This window comes from Oncorhynchus masou, chromosome 14 (genome assembly GCF_036934945.1).
Source record: "Oncorhynchus masou masou isolate Uvic2021 chromosome 14, UVic_Omas_1.1, whole genome shotgun sequence".
NCBI classification, from domain to species: Eukaryota; Metazoa; Chordata; class Actinopteri; order Salmoniformes; family Salmonidae; genus Oncorhynchus; species Oncorhynchus masou.
Window position 1 is genome coordinate 787,129 of NC_088225.1, and position 22,593 is coordinate 809,721.

General features: G+C 44.6%; 1 protein-coding gene across 6 annotated transcripts in view; it reads left to right on the top strand.

Moving 5' to 3' along the window:
• LOC135553922 (interleukin-3 receptor class 2 subunit beta-like) overlaps positions 1-22,593 on the top strand; it is a 30,372-nt gene that overhangs the window by 3,140 nt on the left and 4,639 nt on the right. For 2 of the 6 annotated variants that reach the window (XM_064985862.1, XM_064985863.1), the window contains 13 exons: positions 1,990-2,227; positions 2,475-2,607; positions 2,756-2,916; positions 3,104-3,258; positions 8,735-8,879; positions 10,781-10,916; positions 11,089-11,243; positions 13,299-13,426; positions 13,652-13,835; positions 14,587-14,683; positions 15,348-15,417; positions 16,030-16,139; positions 16,258-21,946. In XM_064985862.1, coding sequence (XP_064841934.1) covers positions 2,077-2,227; positions 2,475-2,607; positions 2,756-2,916; positions 3,104-3,258; positions 8,735-8,879; positions 10,781-10,916; positions 11,089-11,243; positions 13,299-13,426; positions 13,652-13,835; positions 14,587-14,683; positions 15,348-15,417; positions 16,030-16,139; positions 16,258-17,014 — 2,382 coding nt within the window. In that variant the 5' untranslated portion in view covers positions 1,990-2,076 and the 3' untranslated portion in view covers positions 17,015-21,946. Of the gene's footprint in view, positions 1-1,989; positions 2,228-2,474; positions 2,608-2,755; positions 2,917-3,103; positions 3,259-8,734; positions 8,880-10,780; positions 10,917-11,088; positions 11,244-13,298; positions 13,427-13,651; positions 13,836-14,586; positions 14,684-15,347; positions 15,418-16,029; positions 16,140-16,257; positions 21,947-22,593 lie in introns of those variants that run through there. The other 4 variants (XM_064985865.1, XM_064985866.1, XM_064985867.1 and 1 more) reach the window with 3 other exon arrangements.

Below are 22,593 nucleotides of genomic sequence, written 5' to 3' on the forward strand. Positions count from 1 at the left end.
CATTACAATGAAGACAATACCACTGTCATAAGAGACAGAGGCGACGTCCAAAATACCACCATAAACCCTATAAAGTGCATTACTTTTGACCAGGTCCCATAGGGTAGTGTGCACTATATATAGGGAATAGAGGGGCATTTGGAACACATACAGTGCCTTGCGAAAGTATTCGGCCCCTTGAACTTTGCAACCTTTTGCAACATTTCAGGCTTCAAACATAAAGATATAAAACTGTATTTTTTGTGAAGAATCAACAACAAGTGGGACACAATCATGAAGTGGAACGACATTTATTGGATATTTCAAACTTTTTTAACAAATCAAAAACTGAAAAATTGGGCGTGCAAAATTATTCAGCCCCCTTAAGTTAATACTTTGTAGTGCCACCTTTTGCTGCGATTACAGCTGTAAGTCGCTTGGGGTATGTCTCTATCAGTTTTGCACATCGAGAGACTGAAATTTTTTCCCATTCCTCCTTGCAAAACAGCTCGAGCTCAGTGAGGTTGGATGGAGAGCATTTTTGAACAGCAGTTTTCAGTTCTTTCCACAGATTCTCGATTGGATTCAGGTCTGGACTTTGACTTGGCCATTCTAACACTTGGATATGTTTATTTTTGAACCATTCCATTGTAGATTTTGCTTTATGTTTTGGATCATTGTCTTGTTGGAAGACAAATCTCCGTCCCAGTCTCAGGTCTTTTGCAGACTCCATCAGGTTTTCTTCCAGAATGGTCCTGTATTTGGCTCCATCCATCTTCCCATCAATTTTAACCATCTTCCCTGTCCCTGCTGAAGAAAAGCAGGCCCAAACCATGATGCTGCCACCACCATGTTTGACAGTGGGGATGGTGTGGTCAGGGTGATGAGCTGTGTTGCTTTTACGCCAAACATAACGTTTTGCATTGTTGCCAAAAAGTTCAATTTTGGTTTCATCTGACCAGAGCACCTTCTTCCACATGTTTGGTGTGTCTCCCAGGTGGCTTGTGGCAAACTTTAAACAACACCTTTTATGGATATCTTTAAGAAATGGCTTTCTTCTTGCCACTCTTCCATAAAGGCCAGATTTGTGCAATATATGTCTGATTGTTGTCCTATGGACAGAGTCTCCCACTTCAGCTGTAGATCTCTGCAGTTCATCCAGAGTGATCATGGGCCTCTTGGCTGCATCTCTGATCAGTCTTCTCCTTGTATGAGCTGAAAGTTTAGAGGGACGGCCAGGTCTTGGTAGATTTGCAGTGGTCTGATACTCCTTCCATTTCAATATTATCGCTTGCACAGTGCTCCTTGGGATGTTTAAAGCTTGGGAAATCTTTTTGTATCCAAATCCGGCTTTAAACTTCTTCACAACAGTATCTCGGACTTGCCTGGTGTGTTCCTTGTTCTTCATGATGCTCTCTGCGCTTTTAACAGACCTCTGAGACTATCACATTGCAGGTGCATTTATACGGAGACTTGATTACACACAGGTGGATGGTATTTATCATCATTAGTCATTTAGGTCAACATTGGATCATTCAGAGATCCTCACTGAACTTCTGGAGAGAGTTTGCTGCACTGAAAGTAAAGGGGCAGAATAATTTTGCACGCCCAATTTTTCAGTTTTTGATTTGTTAAAAAAGTTTGAAATATCCAATAAATGTCGTTCTACTTCATGATTGTGTCCCACTTGTTGTTGATTCTTCACAAAAAAATACAGTTTTATATCTTTATGTTTGAAGCCTGAAATGTGGTAAAAGGTCGCAAAGTTCAAGGGGGCCGAATACTTTCGCAAGGCACTGTATACAGACAGAGAAAGCAAACAAGGGTGAGAAGAACGGATGTGTGGTCACAGTGGATGGTGTGAGGAACATCAGAGTCACTTAGTGAAGAATATACTGTAAGGGAAGTGAGTGGTAATGGTGTAATTTTGAGAATTATGATATTAGTGTGCGCATGAGAGAGAGACAGAGACTTTTTGTATCTGAGCCATTTTTCTCTGAACCCTGACAGATATAGCAGTCAGTCCACATAATGCGGGCCCAGGATGGTCTAGATCTGGAAGGTTAATTACTGAGACCCACCTGCTGACCCTTGCCCATGTTCTTCTGCTCCAGGGGACCTGTCCTCCTGCGCTCCCCAGGAAACATGCTTATCTTCTGGATGTCTTGTGGATCACTTCTCCCTCTCCTGGTCCTCTGCTATAATGGAAAAGACCGCTGCACAATCCAGGAGAACAAACAATATCATGGTAGGTCTAAAAGGCTTTTTTTTAGCAGATATCGATGACAACAAAATGTGTAAGGTGGGCATATGGTTAAATGTTTAATTGTGGACATTATAGAAAGTGTTATTAATACTGAGACAATATCACAACACTGCCACCCACTTAGAAATGTATTTTTATGCCCTATAGAGAGAACTGTACACTACATCATACAGCACAATGCGGTCCAATTCTATGTCTATATCCTTCTTCCCACTCCCACTCTCCTTAGTGTCCCCTGTGCTTGAGTCCCTGCACTGCTACAATGACTATAGCTCCTACGTCCACTGTAGCTGGGAAGAGAGTCCACACGCGTCCTCACAAGCCCTGTTAGCCCTATACTACTGGGACGACACTGAGAACCGGTAAGGATAGAGGTGATGAGAGGACAGAAAGAGGGAGGGAGGGAGGGGAGAAGGAAAATGTGGACACCGAGAAACAACATACTCAATTAACTCATGCCTCTCTCTCTCTCTCTCGCTTTCTCTCCCCTCTCTTTCTCTGTCCCTCCAGTGAGTCCCTGTGTAAACCATATGGTCAGCCAGCATTGAATGCCAACAACGGCAAGCTCACCGCCCAGTGTCAGTACGACACTCGTGACTTTGGCATCAATACCAACCATGTCTTCTTCTTCAATACCTCCTGTCCCCCTGCCCTGCTTCTGTCTAAGAATTGTGAGTTTAAGCATTTACAGGACCCCTGTCATAAATCATTGCTTCTCAATCATTTTACATCTACATGTTTCATTTTAGTTACAAGTTAGCTAGCAGATGACCAAATATATAGGATCCTGTATCTATATTTGACTATTAATTTATGTGTTGATTTGTTTTTGACAGTGTGTGCCTCTGTGTATTACAGTGAGGGTGCGTCCACCAGTCCATTTATCACAGCAGCCTGTAGAGAGAGGGGGCCGTTTGCTCAGCTGGGAAAGCCCCTACCCCCCAACGTCCCTCCTGACCCCCACTCTCAACTATCAGGTCAACTACAGGAGGTCTAACCAGGATGACTGGACAGTATGTACTTGAGTAACAAACAATTAGCTTGAGTGCCATATCTTGTTTGTGCTATATATTGCCAATTCCCTATCACTCATTGTCACGGATAGCAGGCAAGAGCATAAACAAATCTGGGACCAGGTTAACATACAATGTGCTCTCAAAGACTCCTGTTCATCTAAGACATGTGCTTCTGAATCTTCATAAATACAATACAAACTCTTGGAACATGGGTGCCAAAAGGGTTCTTTGGCTGTTGTCACAGCTTTCGTTGTGGGAAGGAGGAGCGGACCAAAATGCAGTGTGGTTGTTATTCATTTTATTTTAATAAAGAAACTATACACGATAAACTAACAAAATAACAAACGTACGAAAACCGAAAACAGCCCTATCTGGTGCAAAACACAGAGACAGGAACAATCACCCACAAACACACAGTGAAACCCAGGCTACCTAAATATGGTTCCCAATCAGAGACAATGACTAACACCTGCCTCTGATTGAGAACCATATCAGGCCAGACATAGAAATAGACAAACAAGACATCCAACATAGAATGCCCACTCAGATCATACCCTGACCAACCAAACATAGAAACATACAAAGTAAACTATGGTCAGGGTGTGACAGTACCCCCCCCCAAGGTGCGGACTCCGGCCGCAAAACCTGAACCTGTCGGGGAGGGTCTGGGTGTGCATCTGTCTGCGGTGGCGGCTCTGGTGCTGGACGTGGCCCCCACTTCACCGTAGTCTTCCCCCACCTTGTCCGCTTCCGTGACCTCCTAGCCACGGCAACCCTACTTAATAACACGGGACAGATGGGTAGCTCGGGACAGAGGGGCAGCTCGGGACAGAGGGGCTCTTCAGACTCCGGCAGCAGCGCCGGACAGGCGGGAGACTCCGGCAGCAGCGCCGGACAGGCGGGAGACTCCGGCAGCAGCGCCGGACAGGCGGGAGACTCCGGCAGCACAGGAGAGGAGGAAGGCTCTGGCAGATCCTGGCTGACTGGCGGATCTGGAAGAGTCTGGCTGACTGACGGTTCTGGCAGATCCTGGTTGACTGGCGGATCTGGAAGAGTCTGGCCGACTGGCGGATCTGGAAGAGTCTGGCCGACTGGCGGATCTGGAAGAGTCTGGCCGACTGGCGGATCTGGAAGAGTCTGGCCGACTGGCGGATCTGGAAGAGTCTGGCCGACTGGCGGATCTGGAAGAGTCTGGCCGACTGGCGGATCTGGAAGAGTCTGGCAGATTGGCGGATCTGGAGGAGTCTGGCTGACTGGCGGATCCTGGCAGACTGGCGGCTCTGGCTGCTCCATGCAGACTGGCGGCTCTGGCTGCTCCATGCAGACTGGCGGCTCTGGCTGCTTCATGCTGACTGGCGGCTCTGGCTGCTCCATGCTGACTGGCGGCGCTGGTTGCTTCATGCTGATTGGCGGCTCTGGCGGCTTCTTGCAGACTGGCAGCTCTGGCTGCTCCATGCAGACTGGCAGCTCTGGCAGCTCCTTGCAGACTGACAGCTCCTTGCAGACTGGCAGCTCCTTGCAGACTGGCAGCTCCATGCAGACTGGCAGCTCCGGCTGCTCCGTGCAGACTGGCAGCTCTGGCTGCTCCGTGCAGACTGGCAGCTCTGGCTGCTCCGTGCAGACTGGCAGCTCTGGCTGCTCCATGCAGACTGGCAGCTCTGGCTGCTCCATGCAGACTGGCAGATCTGGCTGCTCCATGCAGACTGGCAGCTCTGGCTGCTCCATGCAGACTGGCAGATCTGGCTGCTCCATGCAGGCTGGCAGCTCTGGCAGTGCTAAACAGGCGGGAGACTCCAGCAGCGCAGGAGAGGAGGAAGGCTCTGGCTGCGCTGAACAGGCGGGAGACTCCGGCAGCGCAGGAGAGGAGGAAGGCTCGGGCAGCGCTGAACAGGCGGGAGACTCCGACAGCGCAGGAGAGGAGAAAGGCTCCGGTAGCACTGGAGAGGCGAGGCGCACTGTAGGCCTGATGCGTGGTGCTGGCACTGGTGGTACTGCGCCGAGGACACGCACAGGAAGCCTGGTGCGGAGAGCTGTCACCGGAGGACTGATGTGTGGCCCAACCTTACCTGGCTCAATGCCCACTCTAGCCCGGCCAATACGAGGATCTGGTATGTACCGCACCGGGCTATGCAGCCGCACTGGAGACACCGTGCGCTCCACAGCATAACACGGTGCCTGCCCGGTCTCTTTAGCCCCCCGGTAAGCACAGGAAGTTTGCGCAGGTCTCCTACCTGGCGTAGCCCTACTCCCTGTGAGCCCCCCCCCAATACAATTTTGGGGCTGACTCTCGGGCTTCCTTCCGCCCCGCCGTGCTTGCTTCGCCATCTCCATTCTCCTATAACCCTCTTCGCACTGCTCCAGTGAATCCCAGGTCGGGCTCCGGCACTCTCCCTGGGTCGACCGCCCACCTGTCTATTTCCTCCCAAGTAGTGTAGTCCCGATATTGTTGCTCCTGCTGCCGCTGTTGCTTCTCCTCATACCAGCGCCTCTCAGCTCTCGCCATCTCCAGTTCTTCTTTGGGACGGCGATATTCTCCAGGCTGATCCCAGGGTCCTTCTCCAAACAATTCGTCCTCCCATGTCCATTCCTCTTTATTTTGCTCCTGCTGTTGCTTTTGCCTGTTACCACGCCACTTGGTCCTGTTGTGGTGGGTGATTCTGTCACGGCTTTCGTTGTGGGAAGGAGGAGCGGACCAAAATGCAGCGTGGTTGTTATTCATTTTATTTTAATAAACTATACACGATAAACTAACAAAATAACAAACGTGCGAATACCGAAAACAGCCCTATCTGGTGCAAAACACAGAGACAGGAACAATCACCCACAAACACACAGTGAAACCCAGGCTACCTAATTATGGTTCCCAATCAGAGAAATTGAGTAACACCTGCCTCTGATTGAGAACCATATCAGGCCAGACATAGAAATAGACAAACAAGACATCCAACATAGAATGCCCACTCAGATCACACCCTGACCAACCAAACATAAACATACAAAGTAAACTATCGTCAGGGTGTGACAGCTGTCCCCACAGGACAACCCTTTTTGGTTCCTGTAATTCTAATGATAATTCTATAATTTTACATGACTGGAGACATTCCATTCCAATAATATATTTTTTTATACCACACAAATGATCAAAATGTCAAGCTGTTTTAGTGATCTCAATATGTAAATGTCAAACAACCCATGTCTTAAATGCAACACATAGCATAGGCCAATGAAAAGAGTGGATACACAGATCTTAGGCCTACAATATGAGTAGGAAACTATAGCACACCAACTTTCCAGTGGCACTCACGTATTTAAACAGAATTTCCCCGCAATTGTTATTGTATAGGAAGGCCTACTGTTAGAGTAATATTTAAATATTTAAAGCCTAAAATTACAATAGCATAAATTCAGTAAGACAATGAAGCCAATAGTGGTTTCAGCTATATTGTTATTAAAATAATGTCGTCCTTACTGCATGACCTTTTTTAAACAATAACAAAAAATATGTCAAATGACTTGAATAGTGTACAATGTGTATTCACATCAGTAGGCTAAGTGACTGAAATGCATCAGAAAAGTCTTGGAAAGTTGAGGAAAATATCAGCGAAGCTCAACAGGTAGGCTGTAGGTCGAGTGTATGTGTGTAGAGAACATCTGCAATGCTTTTAAATGCTAGACTAATGACCATGAGCACTCACCACAACTTAGCTAACATTACCCAGCATAATTGTAACCTAACATCCAAATGGAGATTTGGTGAAAACAAAAAATCTGACATTGATTGATTTATCAAGATGAGTTCCCATGCTTGTCCCAAAGCAGCACAAGGAACCTGTCCCAATCAAAATGGTGTTGGGTGGATCAGTTGACCACACATGGCGATTGCTTTACATTTATTATAACCAGTGCTATTTTTTTTAGGTAGCCTCCTGGAGCACCATTTTATAAATAATTATTTTTATTTTACATTTACATTTAAGTCATTTAGCAGACGCTCTAGGCAAGTCAGTTAAGAACAAATTCTTATTTTCAATGACGGCCTAGGAACAGTGGGTTAACTGCCTGTTCAAGGGCAGAACGACAGATTTTGTACCTTGTCAGCTCGGGGGTTTGAACTTGCAACCTTTCGGTTACGAGTCCAATGCTCTAACCACTAGGCTACCCTTCCACCCCCCATTTATGATTGACAGTGATGATGGCCTAATTTATAATTAGGTAGGTCTAATTTGGTGTTTTAGGATTTTCTGAATGAAAGGTTTCATGTCGGTACCAACTTTCATTCAGAAAATCCCAAAACACCAAATTAGACCTACCTTATTATAAATTAGGCCATCATCACTGTCAATCATAAATGTATAATTCTTCGCGTTTTACAGGTTAAACGTCCATGCTGCATGCATGCCAACCATTTGATCCCAATCAGTGTCATGGGAATATGGATTTTGATTTTCTTGAATGTTGTAAGTAAGTGTGGCTAACTGGCCGAGCTAATCGAATTTTAGAGAAGATCGAGTTAAACACAGTCAGAAAAATGTAATGTTAAGTTTTCTACTATAAGCCGCCTCCAACATAATTTTAGAGAATTTGACAGTACGTCCAACCGGCCTCACAACCGCAGACCACGTGTAACCATGCCAGCCCAGGACCTCTACAACCGGCTTCTTCACCTGAGGCATTGTCTGAGACCAGCCACCCGGACAGCTGATGAAATGGAGGAGTATTTCTGTCTGTACTAAAGCCCTTTTGTGGGGGGAAAACTTTCTGATTGGCTGGGCCTGGCTCCCCAGTGGGTAGGCCTATGCCCTCCCAGGCTCACCCATGGCTGCGCCCCTGCCCAGTCATGTGAAATCTATAGATTAGGGCGTAATGAATTTATTATAATTGACTGATTTCCTTATGCCGAAAGCTAGGTCCTGGTGACGTCCATGTTCCTGCTTCGCTCATCTTGCACATCAATATCCCCACCAAAGATTACCGTGCCACTATCTGAGACTGAGAGGATGTCACACGGCAGAAGTACAGAAAACAATACCACCAAGTCAGATAAAGATCAGGGCTCTGTCTCAATAGTCTGAAGTGGTTTCCACCCTTTCATCTGCACTAATTTGAAATTACAGGACAGGTGAAAGCAATTTAAAGATTATGTCAGGAAGTCTACTTTCACCTGTCCAGACCAGGTGCTTCACACTAGTGCATATGTAGGGAATGAGACAAAGAAAGGAACCCACTGGGCACACACTGGTTTAATCAATGCTGTTTCCACGTTATTTCAATGGAATTATGTTGAACCAACGTGGAATAGACGTTGAGTTGATGTATGTGCCCAATGGAGAGCTACTTTAGTGAATTGAGATGCACACATAATGTGTGTGCCAAATGGAACCCTATTGCCTTTATAGTACACAACTGTAGACCAGAGCCTTGTGAGGCCCTTTTGGGACTCATCCATAGTCTTTGTCTGTTTCTCTCTGTGCAGGCAGTGAAGGTTCAAGACACCCGGCTGAGTTTGGAGCCTGAAGCTCAGGTGCCTGGCTGCCAGTATGAGGCCAAGGTTAGGGCAAAGGGGAAGACAGGACTGTGGAGTGAGTGGAGCTCTCTAGTGACCTGGATGACTGAGGACGGTGAGTGGCAATCCTACTGTACATAAAGTGATTTCGTAAAGTACTTGACTTTTTCCACACTTTGTTACGTTTATAGCCTTATTCTAAAACTGATTAAATATTTTTTCCCCCTCATTAATCTACACAAAATACCTCATAACGACAAACTGAAAACAGTTTAAACATATCAATATATTTTTTAACCTTAATAAGTATTCAGACCCTTTTCTATGAGACTCGAAATTAAGCTCAAGTGCATCCTGTTTCCATTGATCATCCTTGAAATGTTTAAATTCATTGGAGTCCACCTGTGGTAAATTCAATTGATTGGACATTATTTGGAAAGGCACACACCTGTCTATATAAGGTCCAACAGTTGACAGTGCATGTCAGAGCAAAAACCAAGCCATGAGGTTTAAAGAATTGTCCACAGAGCTCTGAGACAGGATTGTGTCTAGGCACAGATCTGGGGAAGGGAACCAAAAAATGTATTCCGCATTGAAGGTCCCCAAGAACACAGTGGCCTCCATCATTCTTAATTGGAAGAAGTTTGGAACCACCAAGACTCTTCCTAGAGCTGGCTCCCAGGCCAAACTGAACAATCGGGGGAGAAGGGCCTTGGTCAGGGAGGTGACCAGAAACCCGATGGTCACTCTGACAGAGCTTCAGATTTCCTATGTGGAGATGGGTGAGACTTCCAGAAGGACAACCATCTCTGCAGCACTCTACCAATCAGACCTTTGTGGTAGAGTGGCCAGACGGAAGCCACTCCTCAGTAAAAGGCACAAGACAGCCCGCTTGGAGTTTGCCAAAAGGCACCTAAAGGACTCTCAGATGATGAGAAACAAAAGTCTCTGGTCTGATGAAACCAAGATTGAACTCTTTAGCCTGAATGCCAAGCGTCATGTCTGGAGGAAATCTGGCACCATCCCTACGGTGAAGCATGGTGGTGGCAGCATTATGCTGTGGGATGTTTTTCAGCAGCAGGGAAACGGAGACTAGTCAGGATTGAGGGAAATATGAAACCCTGCTCCAGAGCACTCAGGACCTTTTTTTTTTAACCTTTATTTTACCAGGCAAGTCAGTTAAGAACAAATTCTTATTTTCAATGACGGCCGAGGAGCAGTGGGTTAACTGCCTGTTCAGGGGCTGAACGACAGATTTGCTCGGGGATTCAAACTTGCAATCTTTCGGTTACTACTCCAATGCTCTTACCACTAGGCTACCCTGCCGACCTCAGACTGGGATGAAGATTCACCTTCCAACAAGGCAACACAGCCAATACTGGCTTCCCTACAAGTCTCTGAACGTCCTTGAGCCTGGACTTGAACCCAATCGAACATCTCTGGAGAGACCTGAAAATAGCTGTGCCCATCCAATCTGACAGAGCTTGAGAGGATCTGCAGAGAAGAAAGGGAGAAACTCCTCAAATACAGGAGTGTCAAGCTTGTAGCGTCATACACAAGAAGATATGATATTTCATTAAAAAAATAAAATAATTGTCTGCAAAAATGTATAAACCTGTTTTTGCTTTGTCATTATGGGGTGTTGTGTGTTGATTGAGGAGAAAGAAACTATTTCATGAATTTTAGAATAAGGCTGTAACGTAACAAAATGTGGAAAAAGTAATGGTGTCTAAATGCTTTCCGAATTAATTGTACATAAACATACTTCATCCTAATGTATTAGTTTTATAGGATTGTAAATGAGTTTGTAATTAAATTGTTATGAGTGACTTTATAGCATTGTGTGTGATTTACGTGGAGGTGTCAGGACATTGTGATCTCATCATGTCATGTGTTTGGAATAGCATTGCTCAGCCGCGCATCAATGTCTTCTCCCCTTTTGTTCACTCACGTCCTCCCTAATTGACTCTCTGTCTCTCTTTTCTCCCTCCCTCCCTCCCTCCCTCCCTCACGCAGACCCTGTGCCAGGCCCCTCCAGTGCGCAGTGTGTGGTGGAAGACGAGAAAGTGGTGACATGCAGCTGGGAGGTGAAGAGAGACCTGGCTCAGTTCCTTACCTTCCATCTGTCCTGCAAACGCAACCACACTGCACTGTGAGTTAGGCTCTGCTGCCAAAGCACTGTGTGTGTGCGTTTGGGCATGCGTTCATGTGTGTGTGCCCATGGATGAGAGACAAAACAGTTCACTTCAGTCTCAAGGATGTCTACTCTCCTTCACAGCATTGTCCTCCCTCTTCTCTATCTATCCCTTTCGCCATCTCTCCAGAGCCCAGAAATGCTGTGTTAACACCATGGTCAGCGCTCCGTCCAGGGGTCCAATGCTCAAATACAGCTGCTCCTTCCCTGTCCCAGACTCAGAACAGCTAGAGGTGGAGCTCATCCCCACATGCAACAGCAAAACGTTTAAAACACATAAAAACAGTGAGTCATTTTCACTCCGACACAGGGGTGATATTTGAAGGAGAATAAAATCTCATAGCTGAGACTCAATTAATGATGATATTTGTTTTGATGCAATCCAGAAAATATACTGCCTCAGTGATTGTGTATCAGTGCTGCCACCTGGAGTTTGTATTGTGATATCACAGGCACAATTTTCTGCTGATTCCGGGAGCGCATTATCAAAAGTGAGGCTAGAAGGTTTTGTATAATTTTAGCCAGTAGTTAAGAATTTTGTGCTCATGAGCCAAAACTGGCCCAGAGAATTGTGCACAACTGTCCATTTCGTATTGATATGTTACGTCCTGCAAAAAATACATACGTTCGTAAATCAAATCAGATTGTATTGTTCACATACACGTGTTTAGCAATTTCACAACAAATACCTAATACACACAAATCTAAGTAATGGAATGGAATTAAGAATATATAAATATGTGGACGAGCAATGTCAGAGCGGGATAGACTAAGATACAGTAGATAGTATAGAATACAGTATATACATATGAGTAATGCAAAATATGTAAACATTATTAAAGTGACATTATTAAAGTGACTAGCATTCCATTTATTTAAGTGGCCAATGATTTCAAGTCTCTGTATGTAGGCAGCAGCCTCTCTGTGCTAGTGATGGCTATTTAGCAGTCTGATGATCTTGAGATAGAAGCTGTTTTCCAGTCTCTCGGCCCAGGCTTTAATGCACCTGTACTGACCTCGCCTTGTTGATGATAGCAGGGTGAACAGGCAGTGGCTCGGGTGGTTGTTGTCCTTGATGATCTTTTTGGCCGTACTGTGACATTGGGTGCAGTAGGTGTCCTGGAGTGCAGGTAGTTTGCCCCCGGTGATGTATTGTGCAGACAGACAGCGGCTGTGGGCACTGCAGTTACCGTACCAGGCGGTGATACAGCCTGACAGGATGCTCTCAATTGTGCATCTTTAGGTGACAAGCCCATTTTTTTCAGCCTCCTGAGGTTGAAGAGGTGCTGTTGTGCCTTCTTCACTACACTATCTGTGTGGGTGGACCATGTCAGTTTGCCTTCTTCACCACACTATCTGTGTGGGTGGACCATGTCAGTTTGCCTTCTTCACCACACTATCTGTGTGGGTGGACCATGTCAGTTTGCCTTCTTCACCACACTATCTGTGTGGGTTGACCATTTCAGTTTGTCAGTGATATGTACGCCAAGGAACTTGAAACTTTCCACCTTCTCCACTGCTGTCCCGTCGATGTGGATAGGGAGGTGCTCCCTCAGCTGTTTCCTGAAGTCCACAATCATCTCCTTTGATTTGTTGATGTTGAGTGAGAGGTAATTTTCCTGACACCACACTCCCAGAGCCCTCACCTCCTCCCTGTAGAATGTCTCGTCATTGTTGGTAATCAAGCCTACTACTGTTGTATCGTCTGCAAACTTGATGATTGAGTTTGAGGCTCACATGGCCACGCAGTCATGGGTGAACAGGGAGTACAGGAGGGGACTGAGCACGCACCCTTGTGGGGCCCCAGTGTTGAGGTGTTGTTTTCTACCTTCAGCACCTAGGGGCAGCCCGTCAGGAAGTCCAGGATCCAATTGCACAGGGGGGCGGGGTTCAGACCCAGGGCCTCAAGCTTAATGATGAGCTTGGAGGAAACTATGGTGTTGAATGCTGAGCAGCATTCTTACATAGGTATTCCTCTTGTCCAGATGGGATAGTGCAGTGTGCAGTGTGATGGCGATTGCATCGTCTGTGGACCTATTGGGGTGGTAAGCAAATTGAAGTGGATCTAGGGTGACAAGTAAGGTGGAGGCAATATGATCCTTGACTAGTCTCTCAAAGCACTTAATGATGACAGAAGTGAGCACTACTGGGCGATAGTCATTTAGTTCCATTACCTTTACATTCTTGGGTATAGGGACAATGGTGGCTATCTTGAAGCATGTGGGAACAGCAGACTGGGATAGAGAGAGATTGAATATAATCACACCAGCCTGTTTAAGATCAAGTTCAATCTCTTTAAAGATTCTTGATGTCTGATTTTTGATGTATCTCTCTATACAGTTCGTCCAAACCGTCCACTCCACGTGCAGATAGAAGCGAGAGATGGGAACTGGATTCTAAAATGGAATCCGCCAAAATCTAATTTTGAACTCGCCTATCAGGTGCACTACTGGAGTAATGACACTCAGGTAGGATAAGTATTTCATCTATTTTTGTGCTATAATTTCACAGAAAGTGGGATGATCCAAAAGCAATGTCTTTTCATTTTCAGTATTACATTTGATAATCTCTAGGTCATCATCTAAAGAACGCTCATCAAGCGAGATAGACTTGCTTTTTTAAGCATCTCATGAACAGATCATTTGATGATGACTGATGTCTCACTTGGTTCTGCCCAACCTTTTCTTTTTCAGGAGGATACCAGGTTCCTCAATGTCTCCCAGGGGTCCCTCTCACTCTCCATCCTGGGGGGGTCCCTGCGCCCCTCCGAGTGCTACCTGGTTAAGGTGAGAGCCCTGGTGGTCCCGGGAAGGGTTGATACTTTCGAAGGATCCCCCTCTGAATGGACCGACCCATTGGAGTGGACCTCACAGCCAGGTAATGGACCTAGATTGTATCTCCTGGTTGAAGCATGGTTTTAATAATATTCTATTCCATTATTCTATTCTAGCCTGATTTTTTTGCCGTCTGTTTTTGCCATCATGCCAACTCCTTGTCACTCATTGTCATGTCATTTGCTATATATGGCTTGATGATGACAGCAATGGAGTTGGCAAGAGCACTATTATTTTTTTGCCTATAACTCTGAAAACATATTTTATCATCAGAGATAACCAGTCTGAACAAAAACAAGTACAAATGAGGGGATGTGATCCATATCAAAAGAGTGGAGCTCAAAAAACTATAATGTGATGCTGAATGAAACAGCACCAAAGTTCAAATCCCTTGAAGAAGGTTTTCAAAAACAAACAGAGACTTTCATTATGTTTTAAAGAGCGTTTTCTTTGCTTCCATGTGTTAGTCTAATCTGAAGTCATGATATTTGTGTAAACAATGAGCTTGGATGAATTGGATGTTTTATCATTGAACTACCATAATACTGAAATGTGTGTAACAAGCTGTTTGGAGGGTTCAGAGAGTGAAACGAGAAGAAATTAAGACGACTTGATGAAGGCAGCATACAGGAGCTGATAAAATGTAACTTTGTTCTCTTGAAGCAACCGCCATCTCAATCAGTTCACGTGACAGACAGGAATTTCCAGACACTACTAATCAATTACACATCAATCATCATCAACTACATTTTCCACTCTTACATATGCATGTTTTGTCCCATGTCTCCTGGTAGCTTCCTGGTCCATCACCACCTTCCTCTACGTCTTCATCAGTGTACTGGTGGCCATTGTCTTCATCACTCTCTATGTAACCATACCAGCCTGTCACAGGTGATTAATCAGACTTTTCCAACTGTTTTTATTGTTTTTCTATCATTTGAATTCACCCTTGTGTTATTACTAGTGTTAAACTACAGGTAATAATGGAAACACGTGAGTAAATGAGAGATACAAAGTAGTGTATATTGAAAGCCGGTGTTTCCACACAGGTGTGGTTTCTGAGTTAATTAAGCAATAACATCCCATCATGCTTATGGTCATGTATAAAAATGCTGGGCAGACCATTATTTTGGCTACATGGGCAATGCCCCCATAGGATGACAATAACCCATCCACAGGCCACGAGTGCCACAGGCCACGAGTGGTCACGATGAGAATGTAAACCATGAAATCAATGTAAACCATATGCCATTGCCTTCTCAGTCACCAGATCTCAACCCAATTGAACACTTATGGGAGATTCTGGGGCGGCGCCTGAGAACAGCATTTTCCACCACCATCAACAAAACGCCAAATTATGTAATTTCTCGTGGAAGAATGGCGTCGCATCCTTCCGATATAATTCCAGAAACTTGTAGAATCTATGCCAAGGTGCATTGAAGCTGTTCTGGCTCATGGTGGTCCAACAACCTATCCTTTTTTTTTGGCAGTTACCTGTCATTCTATTCGTTCATTTTTCCATCCATTGATTGATTCATTCGTTTTCTGTCTGTAGGAGGTTAGTCTTGTGGGAGGTGTCTGTCCCGTCGCCCCTCAAGAGCAAGGCACTGGGAGAGGTCATTAAGGTCAGTCTGAGTACATCTGAATGGCTAAGTATTCATCCAGCATTATTCACAAAGCATCTCACTGTGGACTATTCAGCTATATGATAACTGCACTCAATAATAATAAAAATGGTCTTAGACTGTGTACAAAAATGATTTTTCATAACCACTATACATGACAATGTATGTATCCAGGGCTGTGCACAGACCTTTCAGGGGGTTGGTGCTCAAAATGAAAAAAGGGGCAATTCATATCTCGAAATTCATAACCTACTAACAGCCTCTGTAGTGAAAATGTAAACATGTTTTAGCATTGGCCTATTTACACTCATTTACACAATTGTAAGCAAGCTAGTTATAGTGCCTCTGAATGTCGATTGATGTACATCTGCTAGTTAGTGAACTTGACGATGTCACGACGACTTGGGGACAATGGGTTCAGAACAACAACGACAAACGGTATACAAAAAATATACCGCCACCCAAAAGGGCGAGTGTGAGGGAAAACGGGTGTGGAAGGGCAAAGGGGCAGGTGCTCGGGCTCAGGTAGACCTCTATCTGTGCACGTGCCTCCATGCATCCATCTTTCATAGTTCATCATTCACAGATAATGGTATGTCCTCTCTTTCCCAGAAGTCTCCTGATAGGTTGTTATTTCCCGAGAGTGAGAGAAGTGAAAATACCTACATCTGCAGCGTACAGACACTGGAGAGCAGGGAGGATATCAGTCTCTGCTTTAGTTGGTAAAATGACTCATATCTTTATGCTTCTAACCTACACTATCCAACACTTATAAAATAATACTCGTACACACGGTGACCTGGCTCAAACCCTAAGCCGTAACTCGCTCTTGTGTTGCAGCTCTTCAGATAATCCATTGTGGTTGACCCCAGATGTAAAGGCCAATGGACTCTTCCATTCCATTGCCAAGGAGGAGTGGAAGAAGTATGACCCAAACTTTTCCTCAATACTTCTGTTGTCTGTGGACAGATCTTGCCCTCCTGCTCTAGACTCATCCGGATTCAGCTTCAGTGGCCCTTACATCTTGTGTGGGGACAGTTCACCGGCGCCGAGTGAGTTTCTGAGTCTGGAGCCTCCCCCTGAGGAGTCCGACAACACTCTCTCTAACTCTGACCCCTCTTCTCCCTCCTACTCTGAGAGGTCTGCCCCATCCCCCTTGGAGTCGAGTGAGGGCTATGTGGCGATGCCTCAGGTCAGTGGTGGCCTGTCCAGATCAACAACAGACGACAATAAGAACATTGGTAACAACAACGGCAACAATGTCGTCATCATGGTATGGCCCAAGTCAGAGCTCCTCCCACCCCAACCTAGCTCTATGTCCACCTGCTCACCACTCAGTGAGAATGAAGACCCTCCTCCAGCGTACATGCCCACCACCACCACCCCCTTCACCTTGCCCCCAGTGGACCCTACCCTACATACCTCTGGGTACTGCTTCCTCCCGGCTCTACAGGCACTTGGGGGCTGGGGCCATGTGCAGTCTTCTGGGCCACCTAAAGGGGGCAGTCAAGAGCAGCAGGCAGGAAGGAGAGAGAGGAGGCAGGAGGAGCAGTGCAAGGAGGATCCCTATGTCAGACTGTCCCAGCTAGCCACTTAGCTAACCCCATCTAATGCTGGAATACATGCTCAGGACATGAGGGCCTCTATAGGCCACTGTTCTCAATATTTGATCCATTCTAACACTAACACACCTGACTCAACTATTCACAAGAGCTTGATTATTAGTTGGGCTAGTTCAATCAGGTGTGTTAGTGTTGGAATGGACCACGTGTAAAACTAGTGATTTGTGGTCACCGAAGACTGTGGCGCCTCATACAGTAGCCTCCCTTGATTACTCACAATGCCCAGCAGATGGCAGCACTGTACTTAGGGGACTGTACTTGTGTATCTGTTGAACTCAGAGGTGGCCTATGGATTCTACTGTAAGGACTAACTACAAACACAGAAGCATAGTGCAGTAAGCCATTCCTCTCTGGGTGGTAAGGTGACTCAGGGCCAGAATCCCAGGTTTCCACCACATCACATGGATGGTACATGTGTAACAGGGTGGCACTGTTGAGTTGGTGAGCGCAGCCTTAAGCCTCTGTCAGTGCCGGTGGCTGTTCCTGTCGTTCTACAGCAGGGGTCGGTCCACGGGCTGCAAAGTGTTGTGTTACAGAATTAAATCAAATGTAATTTGTCACAAGCTCCATAAACAACAGGTGTAGACTTACAGTGAAATGCTTAATTTACAGGTCCTTCCCAACAATGCAGAGAGAAAAATATAGAAAGAAAATAACACAAGGAATAAATACACAATGAGTAACGATAACTTGACTATATACACAGGGTACCAGCACTGAGTTGATGTGCAAGGGTATGAGGTAATTGAGGTAGATATGTACATATATGTAGGGGTAAAGTGACAAGGCAACAGGATAGATAATAAACAGTAGCAACAGTGTTAGTGCAAAGAGGGTGAATGCAGATAGTCTGGTTAGCTATTTGGTTAACTATTTAGTATGGCTTGGGGGTAGAAGCTGTTCAGGGTCCTGTTGGTTCCAGACCTGGTGCATTGGTACCGCTTGCCATGCGGTAGCAGAGAGAACAGTCTGTGACTTGGGTGGATGGAGTCTTTGACAAATGTTTTCCTCTGACACCGCCTGGTATAGAGGTCCTGGATGGCAGGACCATACGCACTACCCTCTGTAGCGCCTTGCAGTCTGATGCCAAGCATTTGCCATACCAAGCAGTGATGCTACCAGTCAAGATGCCTTTAATGGTGCATCTGAAGAACATTGAGGATCTGAGGGCCCATGCCAAATATTTTCAGCCTCCGGAGGGGGAAGAGACATTGTCGTACCTGTAGTCCACGATCAGCTCCTTTGTCTTGTTGATGTTAAGAGAGAGGTTGTTGTCCTGGCACCACACTGCTACATCACTGACCTCCTCTCTATAGGTGGTCTAAGCAGCCTTAATGATGGTGTTGGACTTGTGCACAGCCAAGCAGTCGTGTGTGAACAGGGAGTACAGGAGGGGACTAAGCATGCACCCCTGAGGGGCTCACATGTTGACGGTCAGTGTGGCAAACTTTTTGCTTCCTTGGTTAAACGTGAGGACACATTTCAAAAATCGAGGGGAAAGATATGACAGGGTGGAACTGTTGAGTTGGTGAATGCAGCCTTGTGCCTCTGTTGATTGTAATTACGGGTGTGGCCTTCAGTATTTAACATGGCTGTTCTTGTTGTTCTACATAGTCGCATTACCATGAGAAGGTTGGCATGCGCAGGGAGGATGGGAGTGGCAACATTGGGCTAGTCCAAATTCTGAAGTATATCCGGGGATTTTGTAAGTGTGTATGGCAAGAGTACCCATATGCCAATTTGACCCACTCTCCTTCTCCCCTTGGCATTCCTTCGTGAGAGTATTGTGCAACATGTTCTGTGAACACGAGTAATTGATCTGATCTGTGTTATGCCATAGCTCAGGCATATATTGAATAGAATTGAGGAGTTGTCTGTCCCCTAAAGTTTTTTTATGTCCTGTGATAGGGAATCAGTACGAGCTAGAGCTTCCAAGGAACATGTATGCCTGGAGCTGAAGATGAAATTATGGTGTCAAATATTTGTGGGTTGTTCACTATACCTCTGTCTATTATTCCCATGCTCCACCCCCTGATGTTGGAGAACCTGTGTGTTTCAGATTAGTTCCGAGGACCTCCCCTCGTGTATAGAAATGTGCCGTACTACCGACTACAGGAATAGGTAGATATATGTAAATCCCTTGTGTTACACATCAGAAGAGGGCACACAGTAGTGAAGGCTGAGTCCCAAATGCCTCCTTATTCACTATGTAGGGAATAGGGTGCCATTTGGGACTCAGACTTAGTGTATCCTCCTCTGAAAGGTTATCATAGCGGGGATAGTTAGGAGAGACCGGGGATGGTTGTAACACAGGACAGTTGTAACACTCTCAATATCTCTAATCAGGAACAAGCTAGAATCATGTGACTCACTGTGCACTATTTATTATGAAGAAGCAAGACCCTGTGATAGACTGGCGATTTTATTGGAAAAAATATGATTTTGAGGTAGGAAATGAAACAAATTGACCAAATGTAACGGTTTTCTTGAGGTGAAGGAGAGGCGGACCAAAATGCAGCGTGGTGGTTATTCATGTTTAATTTAAAAAGACACTATACATGAATAAACTAACAAAACAAGAAACGTGAAACCTCAAACCAGCGCTAACTGGTGCAAACACAGAGACAGGAACAATCACCCACCAACACGGTGGCTACCTAAGTATGATTCTCAATCAGAGACAACTAATGACACCTGCCTCTGATTGAGAACCATACGAGGCCGAAACATAGAAATACCCAAATCATAGAAAAACAAACATAGACTGCCCACCCCAACTCACGCCCTGACCATACTAAATAATGACAAAACAAAGGAAATAAAGGTCAGAACGTGACACCAAATGTATTTTGCAGATAGCATCACCTGCTTTGTCGTTCACCAAACTTATCAGGTTTATAACCAGTGTGTTATTATATTATATATTATATGTACGCTATCAATGCTAAAGTTTGATCATGTGGCTAAAAATTGAAGATAGCTCATGGCTGCAAGGGTCAGGGTTAGCCTAAGGAGGTCTGGGTGCTGGGCATGCAAATTGCCCCAGGAGGAATGCTGCCAGACATTTTGGTGCTGCAGAAAGATCACACCTCAAATCCAGTGGTTATGAGGTCAAATCCCAGGTGGAGTTATATTTTAGATGAACAGCTTACCATTTATTTTAAAACCACCATACCATTACTTTATTATAATGGTTTGGGATCATCTGGGACCATCGTGACGTCCTGACGACTGGTAGAACAAGTGTCTTGAGAACATCCACTTGCTTAATCTATAGTATGTCACTTTTGTTTTGAGCCAACTTCGCCGTGGGCGTTGAGCGGGGCACCTGGTTCACGCCCGGGAGGCAGCCCGGTTCTAAACCAAATGCAATGACTTTTTACCCAGTGCAAACTCCTGCCGGGGCAACCTGTGTCAGATAATCAAATGTCCCTTCAATATCTCACATGCTCACGTTGTCACATTTTATCACATTAACATCACAGAAAATGACACGTGATCACACAAGATCACACGTGTTCACTTGTGGAATTCATGAGGTGTTTTTTTACATAAGGGACACCACATTCAGTTGTTTAGTCCAGATGTTGTTGTTTAGTCCGGATGTGGTTGTAGTGGTTGAAAAGGGCCAGTTAATGGAACGTAAAAAATAGTAAACATTTTATGATTTTTATTATTATTTTATTATTTCTGCTGCACAAAATGTTACCCTCTATGGGATCGGTGTCCCCCCCCACAGGACGGTTGAGCTAATGTGCGCTAATGTGATTAGCATGACATTTTAAGTAGCAAGAACATTTCCCAGGACATAGACATATCTGATATGGGCAGAAAGTTTAAATTATTGTTAATCTAACTGCACTGTCCAATTTACAGTAGCTGTTACAGTGAAATGTTTTTTTTCATTGTATTATCTTTTACCAGACCTAATGTGTTATATTCTCCTACATTAATTTCACATTTCCACAAACTTCAAAGTGTTTAGTTTCAAATGGTATCAAGAATATACATATCTTGCTTCAGGTCCTGAGCTACAGGCAGTTAGATTTGGGTATGTCATTTTAGGCAAAAAAATAATAATTTAAGGGTCTGATCCTTAAGAGGACGTGGCAATGTTGTTCTCATGGTCTCAGTTAGCCTTTCAATATTTCGTTGCATATCATGATTTCTGCATTTTTTTAACTGTTACATTTCACCCCAGGCCCTGTTACAACTGACCTGGGAGTTGACATAAATTGTAGCATTTCACTCCTTGTTTGTTTGATTTAGAGAGATAACACCTATACCTATTGGTAGCAGACCAAGCCGTTCTTATCACGTGTTTAATGTAGCGTAGCAGCTCAAACAATCTCTGAGAAATTGACAAAAATGCTAAAAGTGTTAGAACCATCCCCAGTCTCCCCAAAGTTATGAATTCTTCACCAGCACAGAGCAAATGTTAGTCTTTGGCACACTATATATGCCCTGTTGGATCATCTGGTGCCCTTAACTTTGTGTTAATGATTTGTCAGTCCTATTTATTTCTGAAATATTCAATATAATATACATTTTATATTATGCTTTTTTGAGATATGATAAGTAGTTTGATATATGAAAAATTGTGCCAATTGTTTTCCTGTTTTTGTGCTGATTTTTCCTGATTTTGTGCTGTAGGCCTATTTCTAGGCGATCATACAAATAGATTATGTTGTGAAACAAGCTTTCTGTCACACCTTCCTTCCCCAAATGCTCCATTCAAGTAAAGAAAAATGTCACCAGATGGATGTGCTATGATGAACCCCCCCTCTGTGTTTTTTCTGTATAGTGATTCTCATTGTGCCTATCCTAATATTATCAGGTTAATATCAGAGGTTAATGTACACATTTATTATTATTTAAGAATAAAATGACTATGGCTTTGGATATGACCTATATGTCACATACAGTACCTTCAGAGAGTATATACATTTTTCCACATTTTGTTACGTTACAGCCTTATTCTAAAATGGATTAAATAAATACAAATCGTCATCAATCTCCACACAATACTCCATCATGACAAAGTGAAAAAAATAAAAAATTTAAAATTTAGCTCATTTATAAAATATCTAAAACAGAAATCTTATTTACATAAGTATTCAGACCCTTTGCTATGAAACTTGAAATTGAACTCAGGTGCATCCTGTTTCTATTGATCACCCTTGAGCTGTTTCTACCACTTGATTGGAGTCCACCTGCGGTAAATTCATGATTTGGAAAAGCACAAACCTGTCTATAAAAGTTCTCACAGTTGACAGTGCATGTTAGAACAAAAACCAAGGAATTGTCCATAGAGCTCCGAGACCGGATTGTGTCGAGGCACAGATATGGGGAAGGGTACCAAAAAATGTCTGCAGCATTGAAGGTCACCAAGAACACAGTGGCCTCCATCATTCTTAAATGGAAGAAGTTCAGAACCACCAAGACTCTTCCAAGAGCTGGCTGCCCTGCCAAACTGAGCAAATGGGGAAGTGCCTTGGTGAGAGAGGTGACCAAGAACCTGATGGTCACTCTGACAGAGCTTCAGAGTTCCTCT